Raw genomic sequence first — 21,365 nt, forward strand, 5'->3', positions numbered from 1 at the left:
GGGGGGGGGGGGGGGGAATACATGAGTAGGCTGGTCACTAAAAGGACATAAAAATGGTTCTTAGATGTATGAAAAAGTCCCTGAATTTGTCTCAAAACAAAATAAATGCAAATTTTAAAAACAAAACAAAGATGCCATTTTTAACAAAAAAGATCAACAAAAGTTCCAAAGTTAAACATATATTTAGCACATCTATAGAAAAATACAGTATTGCACATTACTGATGAGAGTATAAATGGGTGCAGTCTCCTCAGAAGGCAATTTGATGTTAACTATCGAAATTACAAATGAAAGTTCCATTTTAACCAGAAATTCTCCTCATTAGTGAAAGAATTAGAGATAGAGTATATGCTGATATTGTGTACAAAAAGGAAACATATTCACTGTTGTTCACTGCAACCTTGCTGTAATAGCAAAAGATAAGAAACAATCTAAATGTCCATTAAAAGATTAAATATATGATATATCCACAGAATGGAATATTATGCAACTGTGAAGAAGAATCAGGAAGCTCTTTGGAATGATCTCCAGGACATATCATTAGTGAAAAAAGCAAGGTCCAGATTACTTGCTAAAGGACAATATTATTCTGTTTTTAAAATGATGGAGGGGAAAATACATAGTCATATAACCTTATATACCATTGCTTATAAGAATTTCAAAGAAACTAATAATAATGATTACATAGCGGGAAGGGTAAAGGAAGCTAGGCAGATGGGAGACAGAGGTGGGAAAGAAGTTCTTCACCACCTTTCATACATTTTAAATTTTTGAACAAAGTAAATTTAATCTTACCAAAAATAAATTAATGAACTTTAAAATTTTAAAATATGCTGTCACAAACGTCTTCACGACTGACTCATTTTTTATAGGGAATATACTTTGGATTGCAACCAACCATGTGTACTTGCAAGATATTTACAAGACAGTTGATTAAACTTGGGATTCAGCAGCCAACAGAATAAAGTTACATAAATCATCCAGGTTCCTGCAGAGACCAAAGCCAGTAACTTGGCCTCATTAATGAAATTACTTAATACTTTAGTTAAATGATTCTACTGTTCCCAGTAAAAAAAAAATTATTTTATTATCACATTAGTATAGTAGTACATTATACTACACTATTAAAAGACACAGCTGCACTTTGCTACAAATATTGCACATCATCTTTTCCAAACGTCCTATCAGCCCAACCCAGTTCAACATTGAGTCAGGTTAGATACAATTTAAAAGACAAAGTCAAGTGCACAAGTAGGAAAAATATCTATATAATCATCTGCACGTTAGTCAAATATCAAAAAAAAACTTATTAACGTTTAAATAGTCACCATAATTTGATTTTTGTAGATGATGTCCCATGTAAATTTTTTTATAATGAAAAGTACATTTTTACAATAATTTAAGCTTGTATAAATACCAGGTAAAGATACAGAACTCTGGTTGAACTCCTATTTAGGTGAGCTACTTGCACCCCGCTATCGTCAGTAGCATCTTAAAAACTAACAGCATAAACATTCTTGTGAACTTAGCAATTTAAATTGTCTTATCACTGTAACTCTGGAGGTTGGTGATGAGAAAAGAATATCCAAATGTGCCATATTTTCTGAAGATTAGAAATTAAAATGTAGCTTTCACAGAGATAGTGAACTTATTTATACATCCTAGCATGAAGCCACACCAACTTCAAAATGCTGCTTGGAAGGAAGGAGACTGCTGTCCTGCAGTGCTGCCTTTGAGTTATCCCTCATAGAGAAAAACAAAGGAAAGCTGAGCTCTAGGAGCACCCTGTCAACTGCTGTTCCACAGCAACTCATGCACCTGGGTGGCGCTAACAGCAGGGTTCATCTGCTTCTGATTATATTTTCCTCTGAGACATACAAAAACTGGCTCAGGGAACTAAAGGTCCACCCTTATTAGCCTATTCAGTCACATTAAGGAGCTTTGAAAAAAAAAGTTTTAGAACAGGTATGAAGGAAAATACAGTTTAAGCAAAACAAACAACAACAACAACAAAAAAAAAAACAGCTTATCATGAACAGAGTGAAAAATTCTCATTGCTATTGCTATTTATTTCATTTACTGGCAAGCTATAACTGATGCTCTATCTCCCTGTGAGCAGATTAATACTAAAAAAGGGTATTAGTCACAGTTATGACATGTGTGTTTTCTCCAACCTTCATTTCCACATTGACACATCTGTTTGCGTCACACTAAAATATCTAAAAATAATCAGACTTACTCAAAGGGATTTAAAATGAATCCAAACTGTGAATGTTTAAAAAATAATATTTATTGCACGAAGGACTAATACCAAGCAAAGTGAACATAACGCCAGTTTGATGACTCGTGTCCGACTTGAGTGCACATATAAAATGTATATGGACCTTGGCCCTATATGGCTGTGTAATATTACATAAAACATGTCAGTGAAAAACAAAGGAAAATTACATATATGATCCAAACTTTGACAATGATTTGAGGCTTATTTCTCTAAACCCCTACTGAAAACATCCCACTGTTTTCCAGGGTAGTTTTGGAGAGGAAACAGAGACTAAGACATAGCCTGAATTGTTATAAAAGCATTCATAAAAAGACTAGTTTCTTATTTATGTAACAATTTCTCTAGGAAAAGACTCAAAGTGACTATATGATAGAGCAAGAATCTTACCATCTCTTCTTTACTAATCAGGAGGGAAAAAAAGGCAACAAGCATACTAAAATATATCTCTAATTGACTAAAATTTTTACTTTTTTCAAAAATGGTGGAATATTTTTTTCTTGGGGGAAATTTATGCTGCAAATCTTTGGGTAGTAAAAAAAAAAGAACACTGTATATTTTCTATATTTTCATGTATGTGATGGGACAAAAAAGGTTAAGTCCAGTTACCTAAATTGTATATTTCCAAATGTATAACAGTGTTGATTAATATATATGTGTGTATGTGTGTGTGTATACATAGATGTATATGACTGCCTCTCCTTGCCTCCACCCCAAATTTCAAAGTAAAACTAAATGAAGGTATTGCTTTAAATGAATCCAGTGATAAGAAAGCCATGGAGGATGTAGGAAGAAGTCCTTTAGAGAAAAGAAAAGAACTGTATCTATTCAGATTATAGACTATTTTCAAGAATACTAAAAAAAGCTGGGGGGGGGGGAATTACCTTGTAGGATCCTGTTGTACCTGATGAATTAATTTAGTGCTAGAGATATTTTCCAGGTTCCAAATATAGAAATATACTCTGCTTCCTTTCAAATGAGGCTCTTTTGCTAGTCAAACCAGCCCAGCCTACCCACAATTCAACATGGCTGGGACCTTCCCAGAAAGCTTCCCAAACAATTCGCCTGTGTTTTCAGTTGTTCTCAGCCCTAGCTGCACATTAAAATCACCTGGGGATATTTTAAAGTCCCAATACCCAGACCAATTAAATCAGAATCTCTGGAAATAGGACCTAGGCATGAGTAGTTTTTACAGCTCCTCTGGTGATTCCAATGTGCAGTCAAGGCTGAGAAAGGCAGCTTTTGACAGATTCTTCTAGCATAGCAAGTGACATGGACATTTTCATTTCTTAAAGGAAAGTTCTGTTACTAGCTCAAAGTAAGCTCTACTCCAAAAGTGGAGAATTACTTTTAGCCCAAGAAAACTGGCTGCGATTTCTATAGACCTGTCAAGGTGACCCCTTTCAGTAGGAAAATGGGTGATTGACTGCTCCACACCAATGTGCTTAGCCAGATCAGAATCATCTGAGGGTTTGTTAAGCCGAACGCTAGGCTCCACCCCCAGAATTTCTGATCCAGTGGGTCTGGGGTGGTGCAAAGAAGTGATGATCCTAACAAAGCCCCCAGTGATGCTGATGCTCCAGGTATCTCTCAGAACCTTTTCTCTTAAAGAGACTCGGGATAGCCAGGAGTAGTAGTACATGCTTGTAGTCCCAGCTACATGAGAGGCTGAGGCAGGAGAATCACTTGAGCCTGTAAGTTTGAGACCAGCCTGAACACACAGCAAGACCCCATCTCAGAAAAACAAACAGACAAACAAAGCTACATTAACAAAAATAAACCAAATAAATAAAAACAAAGAGACTCATTGAAGGTTGTTATTATCCATTATCCATGGGAGATGGTACAATAGGTCCAACCAACCCAAGGCAATAGAGTTTCCTAGAAAAGGTCTACAGAGTGTACAGGGACTATCCATAGAAATCACCAAGACATGGGTTGCTGAACTAGTAGCTAAAAGCAAGACAAAGATAAAGAGGTATGTGATTCTGTTAGAGAAAATGCCCAATTCTCTTTAAAATGGGCTCTACCCTCAGCTCTGTGATTTGTACAACCTCTGAAAGCTTTAAAATTGTGCCAGTCTTACAAGAGGCCCCAATTAGAGCTCATTTTTAAACATGCAGCTCTGCACATGCCAAAAAAAAAGTAATTAAATAAATTGTTCCAGCTGAGGGTGTAGTTAGCCAACTGCATCAGCAATTCATTTACAGATCCAAAAAGGCAGCTTTCTTGCCCTCTGACCACTCACACCATACTATTTAGCCCTAATTGGAGTACCACAGTATTAAAATTTAAGAAAAAAAAAGAAAGAAAAGAAAAGAAAAGAAAATGCCTCTCTTGTTTCTGATGTCGTGTTTTTCTAAAGTTCCCCAGTGAGCTGTCACTAACTCATCACCTCAACTAACAAATGCCATCTGAAGCAACCAGTCCTTCTGCCAGTCCTGCAGAATATCTTACACACTCACAACCTGTGGTTTTTCTGCAAAATATTGGATGCAAGGATTTTTTTTGTTTTGTTTTAAATAAAAGGGAAGAAACAAATATATTAAAGAATACAGTTTGATTCAGAGGGAAAATCAAAAGTAAATATCCAATGCCACTTTTGAAGAGAGAGACAGCTCCAATTCATGATGTAATTTTGCTTATGTTCTGCTAGCAAATGTTGTTAGTCTAAGTAACAGATACATACATTGTAAGATGGTTGCCATTTTAGAAGAGCTCTACCATGACTTTAGAGTCTCAAAAAAAAATTTTGTGTTCGTTTTTGAATGATCCCTTACCTGATCCTGTAAGGTTTGTTTTGAACTAACTGTGATTGAAGCAGAGTATAATTGAGCAAAATCAGAACTAACTAAAAATCAGGGGAGCTTAATTGTAGTATTTAGTCTACTGTTGTGGTACAGCAGCATCAAAAGAAAATAAGAGTTTTCAAATCTTTATCATCACCACTGTAAAAGAGAATAATATACATCTTATCTCACCAGATATTAGCAAAGCAGGACTTCCTTGAGCTTGGGTATACATTGTACAGCTGAAAAAAAGGCAATGTGTGTTCCCAGGTTCTACCTGGGCAAAACCGCTTACCTTTAGGTCCCCTCAAACCAAGAGCACCAGGGGGACCTTTAATGCCAGGGAGGCCACGAATTCCCATCTGACCAGGGAAACCATTCTCTCCAGGGGGACCAGGGGGGCCAGGAGGACCAGGCCTCCCAGGGAGACCAGAGGCACCAGAGTCTGGACGCTTGAGACTAGCAGCCATCTCAGCAAAATGCTCTAAAAATAATAAACAGAATAACCCAGAAAAGTCAGAAACATGAAAGTGACTCAAATGAAGAGAGAGGTATTCCAAGTGCCTTGTTTTTCCAAAACTTCAAAACAGGGGGTAGGAAATGAATACAGTTGGGAGACTATTTCCATGGACTGTCTGCCAGGAAGTGTCACTGGTGCTGCTGTATTTTTTAAGCATCACTGGTGCTGTTGTATTCAGCTCTCCTGATACATTTGGTCCTGCTGTTTTGAGACAAGGGCAAGGAGGTTGAAGTGCAGGGCTTTGGGACCAGCATTGTTTTGCAAGGATGAGTGTGTCACTTGAATCCTAGCTGGGTATCTGAAAACCCAGGATAGGAAGAACAATGGGTTTCTTAACACTTGTGGAAGTGGTGTCCAAAAGCTTTTTAAAAGCCAACGGTGTGAAATATGATATGTCAAGAACTATGTAATGTTTTGAACAACCAACAATAAAAAATTAAAAAAAAAAAAAAAGCCAACGGCACTGTCCAAAATTAGTATTCAGACCATTTGGGGCCTAGTGTCAAAAACTAAAAGGCTTTTTGGTTTGAAGATATTACATAACCTGAAATATCAGGAGGATTCATAGCTTCTTATAAATTCTTCCCCTCCATTTTTTTCTTCATGCTTGGAATAGACAACAATCATTAAAATATAACCTGTTTCTAGGGAATGGTCACAGTCTGTCTAAAAAATTAATAACTGTGTGGCCTTTCTCAGGAACCATTAAATAGATTCAGAATCACCCACTAAATCCATGGAATACAAGAAAATCTCCCCATTAAAATGCTCTAAAGGAAATATGCTACTGTAATATTTCTTAAAGCTTTAGGATTCTAAGGAGAATATGAATTGGAACCAATTTTCTAGCCCGCATTTTAAAATTCTTTAAATGTGAATATTCTAAATTTGCTTTATTCAAGTAAGCACAAAACCATAATTTTCTTGACATGTAATGCTCAAAACTGAAACAGACTTTCAAGATAAAATGTCTGCAATGAAGAGGCCTATGTTGTTTTCAAATATAGAAGTGTTTATTTCTTTCCATTTGATTCTGGAAAACTCTACAAGTCTATTAGACACATTAAACTATCTAATGAGCATACAAAAAAAAAAAAAAGAGAATTTCTTCAGCAAAGAGGTGGTTACATCCGAATAACATAATTTTGTTAGAAGGCTCCAATGTTACAGGATCCCCTCAGTTACAAGGTATCTTTGTGAATCTTCATTTCCTGTATGGTTTGATAAGTAGGCCAGCTCTGGAACAGCCATTGCCATAGCCATAGGTGAATGCAGATAAAGATTAACAAATGTTATAATACACTGTCATTTTGGGAAAATGCTAGTCATTGCTTTTTTACATATATTTTACATAAGTAGAAATAATATCCTTAGGTTCCTTATAGGCATAGAGCCTGGCATTTAGTTCTCAAATTATTTAGAGAGCTCCTAAGGCAATCCTAGATACACATTAAGTGATAGGATCTTAAGGAGAAACACCTGAGAATTTGTATTCAAAGGAAAGTTGTGTGTGTGTGTGTGTGTGTGTGTGTGAGCGCTTTCTTATAAATCATCTTTATCCCCTGGAAGGGGGAGGGAGAAGGAGAAAAAGAAAAGAAAAAAAGGAAAAGAAAGCAGGCTAACACAAAAGTAATTATTGTGAGGATATAAGTTGTGCAGATAGCAACAACTGAATAAAAAGAAATTGGCATTAAGATTACTCAAAATGTCCCACCTTTAAAGCACACAAAAAGCCACAGTTATTTACCCTTGCACACCTATAAGAATAAAGTCTTAAGAAGCAAGAGTTTATGATGGAAAAAGTTTAACCATTGTGATTTATTTACCTTGAATGACTCTCATGCAAACTTGCTTAATGTGCTGATCTGTCGGTGCTCTACCCTGGGACAGGAAAGAAAAAAAGGCAGTTTATCCACAGAACCATAAAGAGAACATTGTTAAATTGTAAACTGACAGACTCAGCCAGGAACCCAGGTGGCTATATTTACTTACTGCTAAGGAGCTAAGATCTAGTCTAGCCCCAATGCTATGGGATGGAGCTTCCACAGGGACACTCACCGGAGGGCCCTGGATACCAGGCAGGCCAGTGGCACCCTGTTCTCCCTGCACACCCCGGGGTCCAGGAGGTCCTCTTGGTCCTTCTGCTCCAGGAAGCCCCCGACTTCCTTCAGGTCCTCTCAATCCTGGCTCCCCAGGGTTACCCATCTGCAATAAAACAGTACACTATAAAACCAGGACTAGACACAAGGACTGTGTCTGCTACTAATATAAACACTTACATGAAATTTGGGGTTTCCTACATTCTATCTCCTAAGAGGTCCCCTGTAAGAAGTTACCATAAGATGCATACACATAATACCACCACCAACTCATCAGTCTCTGAGAACCTCAATTCAAGTAAACTATTAAAAATCCGTATTGTTTACTATTATTATTCCAAAATCTTCACTGGAATAATATATTTTAAAGACCTTCATACCTCAAGCCACTTCCTAAGAGCAAATTAGATGTGTTTGGGGTTTTATTATTTTGTTTTGAAGCTGGTGATGGACCCTAAGGCCTGCACATACTAAGCATGTGTTCCACACACCTGCCCAGGCCCTGCAAATCAGTTTGTCATAAGGCCTGTTAGCATTATCTGGCCCAAGAAACCCCACTGAGTTCCTATAAGATATGCTACTTGGGTGTCAGCAATGTAGCAAAACATAAAGATATTTTCAAGAATATATATTATTCAGCCTTTAAACTTTTTTTTGGCTAATCTGAAGATACTAGGTATATTCAGAAATTACAAAATACTAACATAAACTAAGTCAATACACTTAAAATGTGTATTTAAAATATGGGGCCAAAAAAGCAAGTGCAGGGCTGGGGTTGTGGCTCATCAGTAGAGTGCTCACCCAGCACGTGTGAGGCCCTGGGTTCCATCCTCAGCACCACATAAAAATAAATAAGTAAAATAAAGGTACTGTGTCCAAATATAACAAAAATAAATAAATATTATTTTTAAAAAGCAAGTGCAAGTTCACAGTTCTTTCTACGAAAAATTGAATTCTAAATATTAAAAAACTTAAAAATAAACCCCTTATTTATTCACAAAAAAAACATATATAACTTTGGCTTTTTTCCTGAGAGCAGATCACTAAATGCATTTAAAAGAATCCTCATCGACATTCACTGCTTTTTAAAAAGACTTAATTAATCCTTTGTGTGTGTGTGTGTGTGTGTGTGTGTGTGTATGAAACTAAAATTTGTCCATTCTTCTGGTGGAATTTGTGGCAGAGTTGCTATAACATACTGTTGTAGGAAATAAGAATGAGAAGATAATAGGGCAGTAGGCAGCAAGGGAATGCTAGTGCTCAAGATGTGAATATATGTAAGCAACTCCAACCTGCCTTTTTTTCATATGCAGCATTTATCTAAGAAGAGCTAACTCTTTCAAATATTCAAATATTTTAAACCCAAGTGAAGAAGGTGATGAAGCAATGCTTTCACTAGGCATCCAAATAAAGCTTGGCAAGTGTGATTTTTCCAACTTCATGCAAAAAATAATTGATATTCATCTAAGCCAACTTGCCAAGATTGCTTCTATAAGGAAATTATGACTTAAAAGACTTCCTGAAAGACAGTGTCAATGAGCAAAGCTAAATATATACTATGGAAGTCTGCAGAATTGTCAGGTGCTCAAGTGCAAAACTATAACAACTTCTAAAACAACCCAAGGAGAAGCCAAAATGAGCTCAGAAATGAACTAAAGAACTGTCAGAAAATAAAGAGATGAAATCAGAGAGTACTCTTTTGCTGGCAATGGTTGAAATATTGCTAGAATAAGAGACAGGAAGTTTTTGATGGACAGATCAAAGGTTAATATGACCAAGACATCATAAGGGCCCTGGAGCTTTGGGAAATAATTCCTCAGTTGAGGAGCAGTACAATGAAGTAGAAATTAGGGTAAAGACATATCGTACTTAACAAGTTCAAATATGCTGAATTCAGTAAAGAGAGTGAAATCTTTGTGTTGGTAACTATTTCCCCTAATTCTGGGACACTATGGTTCAGTTTCATCCTGGGCAGTGTCAGATATAAGTAGGGACGGGTAGAGAAGAACTGATGAATTAATTATATTAATTACTAACAGTTGTACCAAATTAGAATACAATTAACTTATACTGATCACTACATTGTGATTGGCTTTTTTTCTTTTATAACTTTAATTCTTTCCATTGAACATTATTGAAAATATCTATAGTGACATAGGATTTCTATTACTATATTCTATCAAGATTTACACTTTACATATTGTTCAGTCCTAAACCATTTTTTTCAAAAATTCTTGTCATAAAATGTCACTTGACACTTGGTGTTTAGAGACAGGTAGTTAGTATAATGTGGTAAGATCCATTTCAGCAGTGTGCATGGAGCCCAAGGTTGGGTGAGTCTTTCCTGAGAAAATTAAGTTGCCTATGTAGGAGGTAACAATTCTAAGGAATGAGGAGTGTGTTCCAGACTAGGAAAATAGAGAAAGTACTAAACAGCATGACATGACATGACATGGCCTGTAAAAAAGAACTGCAAATGGATGAAATTCCAAAATGTACAAGATGAGATTAGAGAAGCAAAGAACACTTCATCAAAGGCTTCATATACCATGCTAAACAATGATTTTGTTCTATGAAATGTTATACTTGAAGGATTTTCAGCAAAAGAGGGTTACATGGTGGGTTTTACCTTTTTTATTTAGATTATATTGGCTGTCTTGAGGATAATTGGTTGGATAGACACAGAAGAGTAGGGAATATTTTGGAAAAAGGACGGACTTGCAAGTTAACTAGAAGCTGGTGGTAGTGGCATTTGAGATTGAAATCTGAGCTTCATATTTTTTCCTTATATTTTTTAAGCTTCTAATTGTATTAAATGTGTATTCCTCTTAAATTAGCAAATCACATCAGGTTTCTACTAATTAGATCTATAATTCTAAACACATCTAATCTCTGAGGACATTAGTTTCTATAAAATGGCAAGATTTAACAAAAGATCATTTTCTAGTTTTAATGTTTTCCTATTATGTTATCTTATATGTTATGCCTCTATATTACTTGCTCAACTAGAACACGCAGGAGATTAAGAAAATTACTGAAATATTTTGCAGTAGTGTAACTGCCAATGAAATTCAATTATACTCTTGTCACCACAAAGTACAAGTCAGTTATTTAAAAATGACCCATTTGGGGAGAAAATTACAGTATTACCATGTAACATTCATTGAGACATTTATAATATGAAAAAAAAATTCTTTAGAGTGGCTAGTTGAAAAGGTAGATCCATTTACATAACTATGAATTTTTTGATTGGATTAATCCATTACCTAAAGAATAAATTTAGACATTTATTTTCTTGAAGGTAAGTCCTTTAAGAATTAAATTTTATAGAATGATTTTATAAAGCAGAGCATTATATTTTTATAGGTTTATTGATATTTTTAATTTTGTATAACATTGTTATTTGTTATACTTACAGATCCCTTTGGGCCTGGTAATCCTATATCTCCCTAAATCAATAAAACAAAATTATATTAGAACAATATATTCACATTTGATAGTTTCCTAAAAACATTAAAAAGTCTATTGTGCTGCTGAAGTATAGAAAACCATGAACAGATTAACCCTGGTGCTTCAGAAAAATATTAAATCCAAAATTTGTATTCCAGGCCCAGTTATGCTATTTAACTCTGTGACCCTGTGTGAGCTAGGAAACCTCCCAGCCTTTGGTTAAATGATCTGTTAAATAACAGGGTTGAATCAGAGTTCTCCAAGGCTCTATCCAGATCTAAAATGCTAGGCATCAAAAATTGAAATGTGTAGGTCTGAAGAGAATAACATTCAGTTTTAAAACAAAACAGGCATTTAAACATGTCTATTAAAACTGCATTTTTGTAACTCAAACAAAATTTTTAAATTTATCCCCAGAAGACTACAAACAAAATAGGAAAGCTTTTAGGCTTAAAAAATATGAAAATCTCCCATAATTAATTCTAGATATGAATTCAGCTCAAATGATAGCACACCAGTTCATCTCCATTACAAACAGAATTATTTTAAAAGTTCTTAGTCCATAAAGTGAACAAACTCAACAGAAAATCAAATAGAATAATTCTACTATGAATTTATTTGACAATTAGAAAGCTTTATGCAATTCAGATATTACATTTATATTTACTCTAAATCCTGAAAATTTGAATAAAACAACATTATCAGAACTTTTTTCTGTACTAAAAGCTCTCTAACTCTATTTCATGAGAAATCTATCACCTTGACCCCAAAGGACCAAAACATAGTCAAAACTATAACGATGAGCCAGCAAACTAAGCAGTTCTAGCACTAAAGATAACTTGCTCTCTATCTTATTGCTTTTCTGGAGATTTAGCAGTGTCACTCTTTGGAGATGGAGGTCACTTCTTTGGAGGGTTTCAGAGTAGAGAGAGTGCCCTTGGTCACATTTGTAAGCCTCAGCTTCCTAACTATAATAAATGTTCAATTTTATTTCCATGATAGGTACCATTCATAGACTTTCATATAGTCCTATAAGAATCACCTTGAATGTATAGATACAAAACCACAAGAAAATTCACCAACTATAAAGGAATTTTCCAAAAGTTTCAAGTCAGATTTATCAATTGTGGGCCGTTTTCTCTCTGCTTTATTTGATCTTGGCTACAATCTTGAGAGTCTTTTAACTCAGAGAAGAAACATCTTAGCTTTTGAAGAAGGTAGTGAGAATAAAACAATGTCAGAAAAGAAGAAAAATAATACACATTTCCACTACAGCTCAAAATCTGTAAAGTTCCTTCATTAACCAGAAAAAAAAAAATCTTACAAGGTCACCCCTTTCTCCTGCTTCACCTTCTTCACCAGAAGCACCCTAAAAATTAAAATAAGAGATCACATTTTAAATTCTTAGTCTCTTACTCCCATGGGTCAACTTCCGGTCAACATTAATAATCATTCACACATGCCCAGATACTCCCAGGATCATGCAGCAGTATAAAATGCTGGCAGCGGTTTTCCAATCTAGATTGCTAGTCCAAAACAAAACAACACAACAACAACAAAAATAGTCTAGAGAGAAACCAGAAGTTGAGATTGAATTTCAACTATTAATTGAATTTAATTCAATTTATTAAATTAAATTAGCAACCCTATGTAACAATTTTGTAATTCAATAACCCCTAAAAAAGGACTCTTAGAAGAGACAAAGGAACCCAAGGAAAATGATAAGCATAACTCATGCATAGAATATTTGCTGAGGTTTTGATCAGGAAAAATTTAAACATTATGATGTGCCCATGGAAGGCTCCCTCAGACATAAGTAACTAGAGTTTACATAAGTAAGTAGAGTTCTACTTGGTGAGTCAGAGACAGGGCTATTCTTTCCAAAGGGAGAACAGTATAAAGTCCAGGAGATAGAGCAGTCATTGGCTCCAGCTTATTGAAACAGATAAGTCTACCACACACCAAGAAAAAGCTGCAAGTCTCCACTGTTTTAATCACATCCATAAGCAAGCCAGTCCCTCCTGGTTGTGACATGGCACATTTCAGACACTGCATTTCATACTAATCGAATATTAAAACTTACCTGTTCACCCTTTGGACCTTGTTCACCAAATACACCCTGTAATGAAGAAAATATAGGCCTTTTAAAATATTTTGAGCTGTTTATGTAATTTCAAATGAATCAACCCACATTCTAGGCTCATGGATAAGCACCAGTGTGGAAAACGTGACTGGAGAGAACTTCTCCACTCCTCACCTCCCAACAAGAACCAGGGAAAACCTGAAAATGCTCCAATTGTCTCAAAAACCTCTGGTAACTGAGGGCATTGTAGGATCACGTCCATATACAATTCACTAACAGGACTGTAAATTTAGAACTAAATAGAATGCATGATTACAAGTGAAATGTTTACTTTTCTCAGGCTTTTTATTTTTTCTTTCTCATAAGTCATTCTGTTTTTGCTTCTTAACCTTTTTTGATAACTCTATGATAAATTCTAGGAAAGTTCTTCACTGAGCCAAAAGTAGCCTTGCTTTCTCCACATAATACAAATCACCCTTCCAAATAAGGAACTTTCTGCAGTGTTGGACATCTTACCCTGTCTCCTTTCATTCCAGGAAGTCCAGGAGGCCCAGGCAAGCCAGGGAGGCCAGGGCTACCAAAAGATCCCTGGAAAACAAACACAAAGTCCTTAGAGTCACTGTCACTGCAATGCTGGAAGCTCACAAGCCAGACATGGCCTTGGGTGTGTTGACTCATATCTAAAATAGATGCACTGTGGTCTGTTTAACTCTGGTCCTCTGGTTTGCCTCTCTCCCACCCTCTCAGGAGAAGAGAGGCCAGTCCTCTCTCCCTCCCTCCCACCTGAAGTCCTCAATTCCCTTTGCACTCCTTGCAACAACAGGCTCTTTCAGCCAAGCCCCTGCAGTGGCACTGCTGCTTCTCTTGCTGTGTAAACAAGCACAGCACAAGAAGTCAAAGACAGCATTCACTTACAGTCCTCCTTAATTCCAAGAATAACCAGAGGCCAAAGGTGGCACTTCATGTCTCTCTTGGTTTTAAAATGTATACTACAAACTGTTCTCATTAAAACCCTCTGAGGATATCCTAGGTATAATTTAAAATTTCACATTAACATTTCTACACATTCACATAACAATGGAAATAAAATATAACTTATTAAATGACCCTTTGTCAATTGTTTTTCTCTCCTGGCTTATTTTTTATAATGTACTCTGTTTTGTAGAAAGCACACAAATGTCTGCATATTGGAAATATAACTTACCAGTTTACCTGGTAGGCCTGGGGATCCTACGGGTCCTGTTTCCCCTCTGCTGCCCTGTGAAAACACAAATATCACTGTCAACTAGGCATGTGGCCAAAATCAAACACTTCATTACCATATAAATAAAATAACATTTTACCTAAGCTTTTGTTTCAATATAAGTCATCAAACTATTCCCCTATCCATCAACTGTAGGCAGAGACCATCACATGGACCACCTACACAATCCCCTGTGTGCATCTTTCACTGGGCACCCTAATATTATCCACTGTGGCTAAGACCACTGGAAATATCTGACTCATATACATGAAATGTCAAATAGTAATTGTCAGCCTCTAAATGACATTCTGATTTATATTATGACTAATTATATACATGTTTTATCCCTTAGACTACATGTTCTTGAGGCATTAAGTACATATTAATTTGGAATTCTTCAGTATCTGAAACACAGAATAAATTTTCTGGTCTAAGAAGCAACATTTGGCAAATGCTCTCTTACCTCAAAAAGAGTAAAAAAAGGAAGCACAAGATAGAGATGTTTACCTTTAAATTATTATTGCAACCTCAAAAAGACACAGATGGTAAAAATATATAAAGTCTCTGAGATAAAATTTACTTTTACTCATTCTTGCTCTAAATACTAGGTACAAAGATAAACAGACCTTGAAAGGTGCAATTCATGATGAAGAAAACTAAAAAAGCAACACTAATTTTATTTTTTGTGGACCAATTTTAGTTTTTTATGTAAAAATCTAGTTTTCAAATTTTTATTTGAATCTCAAAACTTTTGATTAAAGGAGACACATGAACTCTTCACCTTTTTTTTCCCAAGAACTTCATACATTTTTATGCAGTCTGGTAAAAGCTTGTTTTATTTCTAACATGTGTTCAACTAAGCTGAACATTGAGGCTACTGGGTAAACAATCACATTTCCTGAATGGTGTACATAAAAATAAAACAACTACTCTAAGTTAATTTTTCTTTCAAATGACAGCTTCACTTTAATGCTTAATATTTATAAATGATTTTGTGGCTCCGTGGTAGAGCATTTGCCTAGCACATGCAAGGCCCTGGGTTTGATCCTCAGCACTACATAAAAATAAATAAATAAAATAATAAAAAGTATAAAAAAAGATTATTCTGCTCTGACCCATATGCTATTCATTCTTCTTTAATTAAACAGGTGCCAAAATCCATAACCTTCTTAATTTTCAATTTCCCTAAAGAATTAAGAACAGTTGGCCAAATTACAACAGTCTGTGGCTATTAGCTATAATTTCATAGTAGTCATTTCATATGGCTTATAGGTAATTTAAATTAAGTGTGTCAAATACTTTCAAAAATGTTTATATTAACAACCTGACTGGTATATGACTTTTGAATGATACATTGGTACTTCACCCTCATGAGCCTTTTGGAAGTCAGAGGCAGCACCCTGTGAGGATGGATGCTGGAAGGATATCAATCTAGACGAAAACCAGATACTTCAATAGATTCTTCTAGCCATCTATAAAGATTGGATTCTACACCATTAATTTGGCCTAGAACTTCAAAGTTCAAAACAGATTTCCTTCAGTATATCTACTCTGTTGACATTTTTACATAATTTCTCAACTCCATCATAATTAGTATCCTAAATGTCATTGAGTTAACATGACTTTAGGTCTGGGGTTGTAGCTCAGCAGTAGAGTGCTGGCCTAGCATGTGCAAGGCCCTGGGTTCGATCCTCAGCACCACATAAAAATAAGTAAATAAAATAAAGGCACTGTGTCCAACTATACCTAAAGAATAAATATTTTTTTAAAAAAAGACATGACTTTAATTCACAAATAATTGATGGTCATTGATGGGAAAAATTATAATATCAGAAGAAGAAAGCTTAGTTCTTGACAAAACCTCAAGTATTCACTTCTAAATAAATGAATCATTATGCTATCTTATCTAAAATAGAGAAGATTAGTGAACTTCCTTTCCATGAACCAAAAGACTAAATTAAAATGTAGGATTGTATAAGCTTTTTTTGTAGGATCAATTATCTTCCCAAAGACAAAGATTTTCTCTGCTGGACACTTATTTTCTCTGCTTTTCTTAAGTTCTTATTTTTCACTTCCTAAGCATTTTCAAGCCAGTGGAAGGCCTTAGGAATATCTCAGAGCCCCCACAATTGACAGCCTGCTTTGCTGAGCTTGTGTACCCACGTGAGCCTGACACAGAGGACCAGGAGAAGGACTAGTGACATTGTGGGCATGCGCTCCTCTGCTACTGCACAGACAACATGTGATACTTCATTTTAATTTTTTTCCATCTTATAAAACCTTGGCCATTCTAAATGTTTTTTTTTTTTTTGGTTTGTTTTGTTTTCTTGAAGTACTGAGGATTGAACTCAGGGGCACTCTATCCCTGAGCTACATCATCACTCATTTTTATTTTAAGACAGGGTCTCATTGAGTTGCCGAAGCTAGTTTTGAACTTGCAATCCTCCTGAATCAGTATCCCAAGTTGGTGGTATTACAGACATGCACCACCATGCCCATAAATGTAGGTATTTCTAAAGAATTCATCCCTCTGTGAAAAACAGTGTTGTTTATTTTCACAACAGTGACCAAACATTTATGAACAAAGTATTAAGGCAAGATTATCTAATGGTCATTCTTGCAGTTTTTGTGTACTTCAAAAACCTGAATTCCTTCTTGTAATTCTGGAAGTTCATCTACGAAGCTAAGATAAAGATGAGTAGTCAAAATATAAATAGTAATCTCTAAAAACATAGATTCATCTAAACACATTTTACCATGAGTAATTTAGCCATGGTCCTGACTACCACAAGTATGCTAAATAAATGATAAATCTCTTTAAGTCTGGCAGCTGTGGAGATAACCCCACTCTCAGGAATGGGCACTGGAGGCTGACAGGGGAATGGCTAGTCTTCACTGTGGCTGATTTTTACAGACCTATGACAACAAGAGCTCTGATTAGAAAGCTAGTGTAATGGAGCAACTAATAGCCCAGCTATTAGGAGGCTGAGGTGGGAAGATCTCCTGAGCCCAGGAGTTCCAGACCATCCTGAGCAACACAGCAATACCGTGTCTCAAAAAAATAAATAAATAAATAAATAAATAAGAGAGAGAGAGAGAGATTAATTTCCTGTTCATAACAAAAGACTCAAAAAAAAAAAAAAACCAGAATAAAGGCAAACTTCTACCATTAGAAATGAGAGACCATAACAAAGGACTCCATGTTTCTTTTGGATGCTCTGTTTTCACATACATCTCTCACAAGTTCAGGCACATCTGCCAATTCATCCTATTTAAGAAACTAATCAAGGCTTTTAAAAAGATGCAAACCCACTATCCCAACTATGACTGAGTCCCTGAGTTCTTCAGCAAGACATTGCACTGGATGTCCTTCACCACTCCATCCTCCATGCCCTATGGTCTGCTCCTGATTCTGGGTCTGGGGTAAGACCTAGGAATCTGTTTGGGTTTATGTTGTTTGACAAATTGTCAAAAGTTGTGTCAAAATTTGGCAAGTAAACCACAACTATAAAACATGCTGCAGAGCTATGACTGGGCTGTCGAGGCATGAAGAGTGAGGAGATAAAGTTATGAATGTGATCCCAATTTCAACGTTTAAAACAGGCTTTTCCATACATCAGCTCATAATTTCAGGCAAGTAACTTAACTTCTTTGTGCCTGAGTTTCCTCATCTATAAAATGGAATAAAAGCAGTATCTGCCTAATAGGGGTTTTGTGAGAAGTGAATAAGATACATAAATGATTTAAAGCAATGCCTGGATCATTACCAGCCCTCTAGAAGTGTTATTATCGTTATCCCAGTCAATTGCTAAAGATATCACACAAAACAAGTTTTTTAACAAAATGTTTAACTAAATGTTCTTTGCCTTTCAAATCTTCTTAATCTCTGTTATGATTTGGATGTGCGATGTCCCATAAAAGCTCCCATGTGAGAAAATGCAAGAAGGTTCAGAGGAGAAATGATTGGGTTGTAAGAGTCTTAACCCAGTCAGTGATTTAAGCCCCCCACAGGGATTACCTGAATGGAAACTAAAGTGGCAGGGTGTGGCTGGACGAGGTGGGAATTGGGGCGTGGCTTTGGGTATATATTTGTATCTGGAGAGTGCTTCTTGATCACCATGATGTAAGCTGCTTCCCTTTGCCACAGTCTCCCTCCATGATGTTCAGCCTCACCTGAGGAATGGAGCCAGCCTTCTCTGAACTAAGGCCTCTAAAACCATGAATCCTCAAATAAACTCTTCCTCCTCTATAACTGTGCTGGTCAGGTCCTTTAGTCACAGCACCGAGAAAGGCTAACTAAAACAATCTCTTTAAAAGCAGTTTTTTTGCTTGAAAAAACTGTCTCTAGTCCTCATATATCTGGTGTCTGTCAACATCACTGATCACCAAGCAGGCACCTTCTTCATAAACAAGCATTGAGTGCTACTTTTCCTAAATACAGACAAATAATTCAAGCTGAAGGCTTCACTTTTGAAATGGAACTATTAGACATTTGAAAGATCACAGGAAAATCAGAAAATTTAATTATACTTATGTTGTCAGAATTATTTCTAAAAATAATGGATTTTATTCCATCACATTCTAACTTGTAATGACTGTCACATTTGCTGAATTACCCAAAATACTAACTAGCTGCAGAATGAATACTATCTTTAGTACCTCACCAATTTTAGAAGTGAAAAATTATAAATCACTACACTTAGCCAATTCTATACACTAAGTGCCTCTCTCTGGCAAAAAGGATGCTGATGAGCCCAGAAGATCAATCATGATTTCTTTACTCTGTTGCTTTTGCAAATCCATTTTCATATTAACATTGGAACATCATGTTAGTTCTACTGCAATAATAACTTTTATATTTGTTATCAAAGATAACTTCAAAAATGATTTTAAAGTGATAACTTTAAAAGTGATAATTTTATAACAGTATACAATTTTTATTTCTCTTCTAGTTTAGGTTTAAATAAAATCTAACCATCACACACATCATCAGCTTCACAAATTATTGCCAAAGCTTAGGTGGGATGGAGGGTTGGCAGCTCAGATCATTCAACAACATACCAGACAGGGATCTCTGTGTTTAAGGATATTGTGTTGGGGTTGGGGTGAAGGACTTGAAGAGAAATGCAACAGGTTTCTATACTCTTAGAGTACATGGTCTTCAGAAAGCTGATCACTGCTCACCCCAATCAGAACCATGAGAGCAAACAATCCACCTACCAAAGCACAGGCAAGTTCTGAGAAGCTGGATAGACAGACATGGACCAAGAACCACTGGAAAATAGAACTGGTTCAGAGGCCAGGCTACTCTGAGCCAGGAAACTCAGATCAAGTATAAACCATGAGTGGTAAGATGGAGAAAGTCAGAGCACGATCCAAGTGGCAGATATAGGTGCTTATATAAAATCACTGGAGGGGGCAAATTTTTTAAATAATACTTTTTGCTGTGAATTAGCAAAGGTTGATGGGTATTAATTAATTTCAAAGACTCACTCCTAGGAAACACTAGAAATATGTTCTCTTTCCTTCTACTTGATTTGAGGGTTGCAGGAAAAACTGACCAAATTTGTGAAGCATAGTAGAAAATGCATGAACTTCTGTACAAAATTAAGCTCAGTCATGTAAAATGAGACAACAAACGCAGTGTCAGTAAGAAGATTTGGTGTTAAAACATTGGTCCAGAACTATAATATTTATAACTTATTGTGACATTTTTCTGAAAAATTTATAGCAGGTGAGAAGTCAATTATTACCAATGAAAGCAGCATAGCAGGATTTATTATACCTTCAATTCAATTCATTTCAAGAAATATTTATTGAGTACTAGCTTAAGGCAGGCCCTGAGTAAAGAGATATAGAGAAGACAAAGGTGAATTACACATGCATCTGCCTTCCTGCAGTCACCTCAGTGTGAGGAACAAAGTGGTAAAGGGTTATAGAGTTCAGGATAAGAAGAGATCACTTCTATCTGGGCAGTAAAGCATTAACTGGAGATCGTTCCATGATTGAATTAATGTTTAGGTTACATCTAAGTGGGCACCTGGATTGTTGAGTCAGGAAAATGGAGAAGAAATCCATCTAAATATAAAGTCTGACACAAAGGAAAACAGGCAAGGCTGAGTAGTATGGAGAGTATCTGGAAATTTGCATGTAATTAAGCCCAACCTGACACAGGATCTGAACCAGACAGCAATGAGAATTAGGGGCTGGGTGGTGGCTCAGTGGCAGAGTGCTTGCCTAGTATGTGTGAGGCACCAGATTCAATCCTCAGCACCATATATCAATAAATAAAATAAAGGTCTATTGACAACTAAAAATAATTTAAAAAAAAAGAAATTAAAATTAAAACTAAGAAGTTAATAGACACTAAGACTTTAGACTTTCTCTTCTGGTCAGTAGCAATCCATTGAAGATTTTTCTTTTTAAATATTTTTTTAGTTGTTGATAGACCTTTATTTTATTCATTTATTTATATATGGTGCTGAGAATCGAACTGTGCCTCACACATGTCAGGCAAGGGCTCTACCAATAAACCACAATCCCACCACTGAAGATTTTTAAATAGAAAAAGAAGTGATGATGGAACCTGTACTTTGGAAAGACTAACATGGTAGTGTGTAGAGACCGAGCACTATTATTTCCCAGGGCCTTTGGAAGCATGTTCGGTACTTTAGTTTGTTCTGATGGCTGTGGAGGTGTTCCTGATATTCTACAGAGGAGGCCACAGATTCAAAATGCCCTGCAATGTACAGGAGTCTTGAAGAAAAGAAGCAACCCAGAGTACCAACAGTACCCTATTAGAAGCACTAGTAATAGAGGAAAGACTGGAGCTGAGAAATCAAATCAGAAGACAATTGTAATGATCCAAGCAATAGGTAATGACCTGAGCCAGTGTTGTGAAAA

General features: G+C 36.0%; 1 protein-coding gene across 1 annotated transcript in view; it reads right to left on the reverse strand.

Annotated features, from left to right (window-relative positions):
* Col9a1 (collagen type IX alpha 1 chain) overlaps window positions 1-21,365 on the reverse strand; it is an 83,742-nt gene that overhangs the window by 11,942 nt on the left and 50,435 nt on the right. Inside the window, exons 29-36 of the mRNA XM_015487952.2 lie at window positions 14,424-14,477; window positions 13,736-13,807; window positions 13,220-13,255; window positions 12,461-12,505; window positions 11,103-11,135; window positions 7,646-7,792; window positions 7,414-7,468; window positions 5,363-5,551 (exon numbers count right to left, since the gene is read on the reverse strand). Coding sequence (XP_015343438.1) covers window positions 5,363-5,551; window positions 7,414-7,468; window positions 7,646-7,792; window positions 11,103-11,135; window positions 12,461-12,505; window positions 13,220-13,255; window positions 13,736-13,807; window positions 14,424-14,477 — 631 coding nt within the window. The remainder of the gene's footprint in view (window positions 1-5,362; window positions 5,552-7,413; window positions 7,469-7,645; window positions 7,793-11,102; window positions 11,136-12,460; window positions 12,506-13,219; window positions 13,256-13,735; window positions 13,808-14,423; window positions 14,478-21,365) is intronic.

This window comes from Marmota marmota, unplaced genomic scaffold, assembly GCF_001458135.2.
Source record: "Marmota marmota marmota unplaced genomic scaffold, marMar, whole genome shotgun sequence".
NCBI classification, from domain to species: Eukaryota; Metazoa; Chordata; class Mammalia; order Rodentia; family Sciuridae; genus Marmota; species Marmota marmota.